We start from the raw sequence: 9,827 nt of genomic DNA on the forward strand, positions 1-9,827 counted from the left end.
CTTGGTTATGGCTGCATATGTGCCCAGAGTGAGCCCTCAGCCTAAGATGCCTTCTTTCTTTTTCAGGTGTGTGAGAAGGAGAAACTGCTCTCAGAAAGGAACCAGCTGAAAGCAAGCATGGGAGAATTGTTAGACAACTTCTCATGTCTTTCCCAAGAAGTGTGTAGAGACATGCAGAGCCCGGAACAGATCCAAGCTCTCCACCGATACTGCCCCGTTCTGAGACCCATGGATCTACAGCCAGTCACCACCATCAGCCCCACCCCAGCTGGTGTGGAGCAGAGCCTGGTGACCTCCCAGTGCATCGGGGAAAGCATGCAGTGCTGCTCGGAGCAAGGCTCAGTGCAACTGGGAGCACCCTGGCTGCCTAACAACATCTCAGAAAATTGTTCGGCCGGCGGGGGGTTGGATGGAGCCGACACAGGTACTTACCCCGAGAGAGAGCTTCCACCAGAGCAGAGCAGCCAAACGGTCACGGTAGACTTCTGTCAGGAGATGACTGATAAATGTACAACAGATGAACAACCTAGGAAAGATTACACCTAGTGACTTGTAACCTTAACATTACACCTAGTCAGGTGTTCTTCAGTCAGCCAGTGGCAGGGTTCATTTGTTGTCTAGAAGAACGTATTTGGTGCACACTACAGTGGTCTTAGCAGCAATACTGTTTTTAAGTATTCCCTCCTCTCTACAAGCAGGAGTTCTCTTCACAATGGTGCTATCCCTTGCTCAGGCAGGGAACGAAGCAGTGGCAACACTGTCTGTTTTTGTATGTTGATTTCAATCTTAACAGGGATGGACATAACACCTCTGAGGACCCAACCGCAGCTTTTTTCTCAGTGGCCCATGTCACAAAACCCTAACTCAGGAATTTCCTCTGAATGTTCAATTTTTCATTGAAGACAGCTTCTTTACACATCAAAGTTTTATAGCTAAACTGTACATATTATATATAATATATATAAAATATATATATCCATATGCAAGAATCCCTGCATGCCTCAATTTTTCTCATCCTACAAACTGGAAGCTTTCATTTCTATTGTATAAACAAGTTCCAACATTCCTTTTTGTCTTCGATGCTAGAACTAGTTTGGTAACTTGTTACACGATAATTTTTTTCTCAGTTCGCAGTTCAGCAATATCATTCAATTTGTACTTATTTATAAAATTTTAATGTTGGAAACTTATTTGAGATATTATTATAGACAATTTTTTTTTTGGCACAGCCATTTTGTGCCACTTGGGCAATGTGGAGTTATTTTATTTTCTTGCAGATACTGTACAGTAATGGTCAACTTTGCCACTTGCACTGAGTTTCTGGTCAAACCTCTTTTCATAAATGAAGTCATGACTTCAGTATAACTTGAGTATATGGTTTTCTTTGCTTTATTGCTTAAAGGAAATAGAAAATTTTTAGCTGATAGACAAACACTCAGGAGCTCATTATGTAGTAAAAATGGTCTTGCCAAATACTGAATTCACTATACAATTTGTAAAGAGAATCTGCTTGAATTATTTTTATATTTAGACTTCTTTCTGTTTCACAAACCAAGTTTAAGTGCTGTTAATGATGCTTTTGGAGTTTTACAGGGGAAAGTATATTTCACTTTTTAGAGAAAAGTGTTTTTGACAACTGGATCGGTTCATCATATGTTCCACGAAGTAAAGCGAACAGAAATCACATCAATACACGTGGGGGCTTTTTCTCCAACCCCGCTCTGCATCCTTTACTCATGGAAGCAACTGCTGCTCTGGCTAGTCCCCAGAGCCTGACCTCAGCTGTCCTCAGACATTACCTGTTTTCCCCACCAGACCCAAGTTGCAGAGATGGGTCTGGTGAAGTCAGTGATCCTGCCCAGGTAGGCGGAGTTGCAGGATCAGACCCCTAGTTGTTGACTTTGGTTTCCTTACAGAAGTCCAGCTAGCACTGTATCCTCTAAGAGTAAAACCTACATTTGCCAACACCTGATTTGGTTGCTTACCCATCAAATTCTTGTGTTTCAGGATCCTCTCGTCCTGCAGCATTGCCCTCAGCACAAACTGCAGCTAAAAGAGCGCTGTCTCAAAAGAGGCTACTCAGTGAATTGGCTTAGTTGTAACTGTATTGGATTTGTATCTTACGCAATGTTGACTCATGTTATGACTGTTTGAGACAGCAGCTTTCCAAGCATAACATCTGTATGTACAGTGTAGACAGAAAAACAACCTCCTAATGCTTTTTTAATAATTATTATTATTATTATTCTAAGTGTACTGAGTTTTTATTTTGTGGTTCTTTGCCCTACGTGTGCCAGGTTGCGTGGCTTTATCAGTGACAACTGTCATGTGCTTTACTGGCTGATATTGTTTGTTCTCGCTGAAAAAAAAATGACCAGCTGTTCACACCTGTTAAAAAAAAAGTGTGGGGAAGCAGCTTCTCAGAAGCACTAAGTGATAATGTGGTCTTCTGTGCTAACGTTTACACTAGAGGTGTGCGCTGGTGGTTTTTTGAGGCACTCAGTAGATCAGCATCTTGAACCCTGGAGGAGGAATCAGCTCCCTCTCTCCACTTCTTCCATCTTCAGACTGTGCTCATGGACCATCACCCACTCGCCACAAAGTCTTGCTTTTATCCTCTTCATCCAAACTATTGTAGCCAAGCTACTGAGGAGGAAATGCGTATAGCATGTGCCATGTTTGTTGAAAATAGTTTTTTTCCCCGCATGTACAAAGAAAAACTAGTATATAATGTAGGAGAATATTTATGTTTAAGTATTAATCTTTACTGTACAAAATCCTTACCTTTAAATGTTAAAAAATATACAAATGCCATAAACTCCTAGTTCACACAGTTGAAAAAGGGGGAGGAGTTGTCCTTTTCTTTTTAAAAGAACTTAATCTAAAAATACCTGAACCCCCCCCCCAGCCATCTTTTGCAGGTAACTGACTGAGAAGCTCTTTGGCGGGGGGGGCAGGATTTGATTTTCCTTTGAATTTGTTGACATTGCAAAGCAGTTCTGTGCTTCGCAGAGAAGTTTTGTTTCTATGAGACCATGGTGAAAGCTAGAATTTAAAACTAAATGTGAATCACATTATAGAGTCATAGCTACTGGGGGGGCTGGGGGTGGGCGGGAGGGAAGGGTCAACTGACACAGTATTTTAAAGATGTTTTTCTGTTGCCTTTTTTATTTTTAAGTGACCTCCTATATATATGAATAGATAGAATGTTTTCTGAGTATAAAACCAAGTTTTAACTTACTTCCTGACATGAAGATTTACTCTACTAACAACTCATGTGCAACTGGTACTCTTGACCTCATTCCAACGGTTTAAAAAACCCACACACACAACCCATTGCGCTGCAGCTCTTAGGTTTGACCTGGCCTCATACTGGTGCTGGGTCTCTTGATTTCATCTACCTTGGGAACTGATATTTAAAACCACTGCTCAAATAAGTGTCTCTTCCTCAACCTTTCTCTCGTCTCTCTTTCCCTCCCCTGCAAGCTTTTCTGGATGTTTGATTTCATTCTTTCCCATTAGAAGTGGCTGATTTTGTGTCATTGCTTCCTATATTTACATGTATCATGGTTTTTCAGTGGGGTTTTTTTGGTGGTGGTGGTTGTTTTTTGTTTCTATTTTGTTTTGAGTTTTTTTGCTATTTCATACCATGTGGCTTTCAAAGCAGTTACTGGGCTAATGTTAAAGGAAGATATCAGGAGAATTAGTGTCAGACCTGGACACCAGTTTACATACCCAACCATTCTTGTCTCGTGAGGTCAAACCAACTGACCACAAAATATCATTATAAAGAGGGGAAAAAAACCTGGCTGCAGTATTTATGAATTTTAAGAATTTGGCCAGTGGTCACTGTGATCTTCAGTAAGAATCTCCTTGCATTTGTCAGAGGACACATGCAGCATCTGTCCTGTCGGGCATTGCTTGGGAATGGCGTGGTGGGACCCCATCTCCCTGCTGAGCACTGACTCATGGGCACGCGAGTCCTCAAAGCTCTGTCCAGTCTGTATCTAGTCCTCCTTTTCCTCCTTTTCCTTGCTATACTTGTATTGCCAGGAAACCTGATTTCATTTAGGCTTGTTATGCTTTGTCAGGTGAGTACTACACTATATAATGTGTTTGTTTCTCTGCGTTCTCTAGGGGTGCCTTGAACACAATTAAAGCTCATTGCAAGCTGATTCTGGAACAAAAAGGTAGTGAAAAGATTTAAAAAAATTTAAAAAGAGAGGGAAAACAAAACAGAAAACAAGCAAAACAAAAGCAAAAATGTTGGTTGTATTATCAGGAGATCCCAGTATTTATATCACAGACTTCCTAAAGTGATGACTCAGGCGTCAGAGTTTGATGCTGCAGTATAAAACTATTATTTTATATATTGTACAAGTAATTTATTAAATATCTTTCTAAGGGTATATGCTGCTTTTAAGATGCACTATATTTTTGGATCTAATCCTTGTACTATTTTTTTTCCCAAGGAAGTAAAATGTGCTGCAAAGGCAAGCCACAGTGATTAGTATGCTAACTGCTATTTCTCTTTAAAAAGGAGAGTGGGAACTAGATATGTAACTTTGCTAAGTGGATTAACTCCTGCCAGAGAAATTATTAATGATGATAGTGTGGTTGTTAATCTGGAGTGCAACACTTTGTCAAGTCTGTATTCTAAAGAGTGCTTCAATAGAAGTTAAAATGCCTAGATATATAGCTAATTTTTTTAATATGCGATTTTATGATTGCCTAGTAAATAATACAGATCTGCATGCTGGAATCACTATAATCCTGTAATAAAATGAGAACTGATCCACTAGAAGAAAGCATGGTGAAGCATTGCAATTCCAGAATCAACACCACATCCTCACTTGTGTCTTGTAACACTGCTGTGGTAGTGAAGAGAGAGCAAGGGGTGCATTTAAAGAATAGAAGGCCCGTAGTGAATTTTGCAGTGAGACAAAGTGAACATTTCCCAGGTTTCCACAGGCTCACATTTTTTTCCACTTCACGTCCTCTACCTTTGCAACAAGAAGTGCTGCTTCCACCTTTTTTTTTCTAATCTGAGATGTGTTTGAAGGTGCCTCCGGGTGAATGTTGTAGCCCATGGCTACAGCATTTTAAAAGTCTCTATTTTAGGGCTGCCTAGAGAAGGTTTAGCTCAGTATGAGCAGCAACTTTGCATAAGGAGGGGATCTGCTAAGTATAGAGCAGTTTTATTTTTATCGGAAGTGAGGTGAAACTAAAACTATTAACATAAAGAACTTCTGCTCTCTTTTCTGTTAGAAATTCTCACAACAGATTTTGACTTCGTTTCAGTTTTGTCTCTGCCAACACAGTCCAGGTTAATTTTGCATCCATATATAAAATATGTGTATGTATGTATACATACATCTATAATTCTAGTCAGAGTGTGTGTTTGTGTATTTTCCTGTTTATAATACATATATGTATATTTATAATACTCCTTGGAGTATTTCATGACTCAGGCATCAGGTCTGATGCTGTAGAATACAATATATGTGTATATGCATATGTTCAAATACTGTGTGTATATTTAAAAGATCTATTGTTGGTGGTCTGTAGAATAATTATTTCCTTTACTCTCAAAATTTTAATGGCATTACTTGCAAAGACTAAGTGTACAGTATTTTCCTACACTCCACCAAGATAGGTATTATTTATATCAAAGTCAAATATTGATATGCATTTTAAGGTATTACTCAGATAATGTTGCCATTTTTGCAAAGAAAATTGCTTTTTGGCAGGAAGGAATGCTAAAAATATCTTTTTACAAGGTCATTACCCCCAACAAACAACTGCTAAAAAGCCAGTTAGATGACTCCTGTTCTTGTATGAACTTCAGTGACTGTGGGCAGAGCCCTTTCTATAGGTGAAAGTCACAGTGTGGTTCATGCAGTTGATCCCTTTTGGCTAATTAAGGGCATGCAGAAAGAAACTAGTATCCCAAAATAGAAATGGCAACTGGCAGTGTTTGATTTCATTGATTGCTTAGAAGCAGAGATGGTCCCAGGCTATGAACCCAAACGACCCCCATGTTTTGGAGGGATCCAAGTGGGGCCTGCATTTGCCAGCTGGGCTCATCCCTGCAGCCGGAGGAGCCCACACTCTGGGATGTGGGCAGAGGAGGGAGCAGCTACCCTGCGCTGGGGGTTGTGACTGGCTTCCCCTGCCCAGGCCAGCATTACCCTGCATTTGTGATGTACCCAGGAGAAACCTGCATGGTTTCAGTCCTGCTCTAACTACTCCGCTTGCTCTGCCTGAAGCTCTCTGGATCCCTCAAACCAGCAGGAATGATACTAAACACTTTGGTGATATTTTATGCATGGTTGTTTACTCATAGTTCCAAGCATCACCTTTGATTTCAAGGGTGGGGATGCCCTAAAAGTTTGTTCCAGAACCAGTTGGTTACAAGTGCACCTCTTATATATGCCTTACAAACTTCAGAGGCCATATTCAAAACAGGGTTTTATCAGTGTATGCAAGGGGGTGCAACCCCTCTTCTCTTCCTCCCCAGGTCAAACAGTATGGACAGTTTTCACACATATCTACCTGTATAACCCTCTGTACCTCTCATAACTGGTCAATGACTGTAACAGGTTACATCAGGTGTTTTTTCTACATACTTTTTACACAAATTCTATGCGATTAATGTAACTTAATTCAATGCATCATTTTATTGTACTAGTTCTTAAGCTTGTCTTTATTTTTTTTCTAGGTGACTGTGGTTTCTTGTGATTTTTATTGTATAAATAAATGAGGTGGCTGTTGATGCTTACTCTCTGTTACTAAGAATTTTTACCTTTTTGGAAGAAAGCATTGCTATGAACTAATGAATTTAAAATGTCATTTACTCATTGTAAATACAGTATTGTGCAAAAAAAATTAAACCACCCAACCCTTTTCATTCATTTGAATTGCTAGTGTTAACTGAATTTTGTCTAGACACCATTTCTGTTGATGAAATAAAGACATATCATTATGTATTGTAAATCGACTCATCTTGACTCTGAAATTGATATTGCAGGGCTCAGTTAACATGCAGGTTGTAGGTGAGATTTAGGAGGTAGGTTTGATGTGGTTGTTACTGCCTAGCAAATCTCTGGATTGATGAAGAGACCTCTACTCACATGATCCCATTGTTAATTCACTGCTAGTCTTTGATCCAGGGATCCAGTTACCTTTGATCTGGAGGAACAGCCCAGGGTGTTTCATTGCAAAGATGTTTTGGGAAGATCAAATAAGCTGTATCTATACCCATTCCCCTAGTGCATGACTTAAGGCAATTCTGATAAATCTTTGGGTCTTCTAAAGCACCAGTGTGCGTGTTGGAAGGTGAGGGGAGAGGCTAGGGTTTGTTTCCCCTTTAAGGAAAACCTGAGAAAAACTGAGGTTTCTGTAGAAACAAAATAAGATCTGAAAAATATCTGTAGTGTACCTCTCTGAAAGAGGAAACTTGTGCCATGGACCATTAGCATCACTTATACTGCAGGAAATCCAGAAAGAAAAGAAGAAATGACAACAGCCTTAGATGCTGTTACCACAAGCAGGATGCGAGGTCTAGTGGAGGATGTTTGCTCTTTGGGATTCCAAACACATAGCAGCCACCTCTCTTCTTGTGTTGGATCCAAGCTGAGAGCCTGCTCATCGGCTTGCAGGAGGAGACCCAGCAAGGGGGAAGTGGCATGACCAGTTGTCCTACCCCAGTCCACAGACTTGGTGGGATGATGCTCCGTGGAGTGGGAAGGAGGGCAAGCTGCTAGAGGGAGGTCCCGAGGCTTTTTTATCTCCAGTCAGGAAACCCTAAATCACATTCCCTAGGCCACTAACTTGAGGGATACAAGCTGCATCCTCCTCCATCTGCAGCAGTGAAAGTTGCCTGCGATTTTTCAGTCTGAAAATTCTCAGGGAAGAAAATCAAACATGTTACTTTACAGAGTTACTCGGTTTTCTGAGTCTTCCCACCGAGCCTATATGAAGAAAGCTTCCCACCCCCTCAAATCTGTCAGAAGATGTTGTATCCACCACATCTATACAGCCTGGCAGTAGAGAATGTACTTTAGCAAAGCTGTTTCTCCATCCCTGATCAGTTGTTGCTGGCACTTAATAGCCACTATCTCAAGTATTTCAAGTATTTCATTTTATTTTTTACCTTAAAATACTAAACAAATGCACAAGCAAATTGTCAAAGAGTTTCTAGTAAGGCAGAATATGAATGTAAATCTTATGCACAAGAAAAAAAAGACACTGCAATCTTTATGCTTTACTTATTTTCCTGCTGTCCTGCTTTCTGCTAGCCTTGCCTTAGAGTTGTCAAATCATAGGGAATTTTTATGCTTTGGGAAAGCTGCATAGCAAATGAGTTTGTTCCAAGCATCACTTGCTGCTGAGGTGATAGCAAATGTGAACTGTGATAAGCTTGACAAATAAAAGCAGCCTAAAGTATGTGGCCAGAAACAGGATCAGGGACAGTCAGAAGAAGGTGCTTTATTTTCCAGGTACATGAGTGAAAGGACTGCTTTCTTGGGCTGCTTCCTCGTGTATTACCCAGAAATCCAACCTTCCCGAGCTGGGATGTCCTAGCAAATTGAAAATGAGCTCTTTTTGGCTTTGCTTGTGTTTTGGTTCTTCTGTATGAGTTAATGAGACAGTGAAACAAATAAGATTTTCATGACTCCGATGTGATACCTTGCAGATTTTCTTGAACAGAAAACTGAAAAGTACGGATGTTTTACACTTAAAGTAAGTTGCCTGGTATCTCAGTTTCAATTTTGGAGCCTAAAGCTTTAGCTATGAGAAGGCTACATTAGTATGGAAAGTCTCTATCAGAGCTTGAGGATTGCATTAGCACACGCAGAGGAGCAGCAGATATTCTTCAGTTGTTTTTTTCTCTCTCTTAAATTCTTTGTCCTTTCAGATTCCACGAGTCTTTCCTCCATCTTTTTATTCATCGGCTGCTGAAGTCTGGGGAGATAGAGGCCCGTAGCCTCCAGGTTACTTTCAAATCAAACTAATCCTTTCTCGTGGGTGCCTTGGGTCTTAAAGTGCCTTGAAGGTCTGTGGATCAGGCTAGTTTCTGATATGAACACTACTAGCATACACAAGAACTTGTACATCCCATAATGTTCCCCCGAAGACACAAGGCTGTTTTTGCATTGGCAGCACACACTGACCAGGTCCAGCTCAGTCTACATGAGAAAAATCTTGAGCTGTGGAGTGAGCTACCCATCAGCAGTCAGAGTACAGTACGGTTGGGATTGGTGTAAAATGGAGGAATAAAGTGTTTGCTTTTTTAAAGTGTTATTATGAATTTGGCATTATAGCAGCGGGAGAGAGGAACATAGCAACAGAAAATCTGCTTTTATCTCTCTACTGAAGGCAGTTTGTGCTCAGTCCCTTAGTTTATTTCTTCTCCTTAGAATGTCATTACTTTTTCATGATAGACGATAGTTCTAGGAGCATGCTCTGAAAGATAACAAGAGAAAGAAAGCACAAAGCTGAATTGGCTTAAAGGAGAAAAAGAAATGTTGTCATAGTAATTAACCCCAACACATACACAGTTAAAGGAATCTGGTGTTTAGCTGACAACATACTTACCTTGAAGGGCTTTCTTCAGTAATGGCTTTAAACTGAAAGAAAGTAGGTTTAGATTAGATATTAGGAAGAAGTCATTTACTGTGGGGGCAGTGAGGCACTGAAACAGGTTGCCCAGAGAAGTTGTGGATGCCCCATCCTGGGGTGTTCCAGGCTGGGCTAGACAGGGCTTTGAACAAGTGAAAGCTGTCCCTGCCCATGATAGGGTAGGGGCTGCAACTAGATAGTCT

At 40.5% G+C, this 9,827-nt stretch overlaps 1 protein-coding gene across 8 annotated transcripts in view; it reads left to right on the forward strand.

Moving 5' to 3' along the window:
• Positions 1–3,100, forward strand: part of BACH2 (BTB domain and CNC homolog 2) — a 145,543-nt gene extending 142,443 nt beyond the window's left edge. For all 8 annotated transcript variants that reach the window (XM_018078282.2, XM_018078284.2, XM_018078281.2 and 5 more), the window contains one exon: positions 67–3,100. In XM_018078282.2, coding sequence (XP_017933771.1) covers positions 67–546 — 480 coding nt within the window. In that variant the 3' untranslated portion in view covers positions 547–3,100. The remainder of the gene's footprint in view (positions 1–66) is intronic.
• Positions 3,101–9,827: the final 6,727 nt, after the last annotated feature.

This window comes from Manacus vitellinus, unplaced genomic scaffold, assembly GCF_001715985.3.
Source record: "Manacus vitellinus isolate BGI_N305 unplaced genomic scaffold, ASM171598v3 scaffold_4_pilon, whole genome shotgun sequence".
Taxonomy (NCBI): Eukaryota; Metazoa; Chordata; class Aves; order Passeriformes; family Pipridae; genus Manacus; species Manacus vitellinus.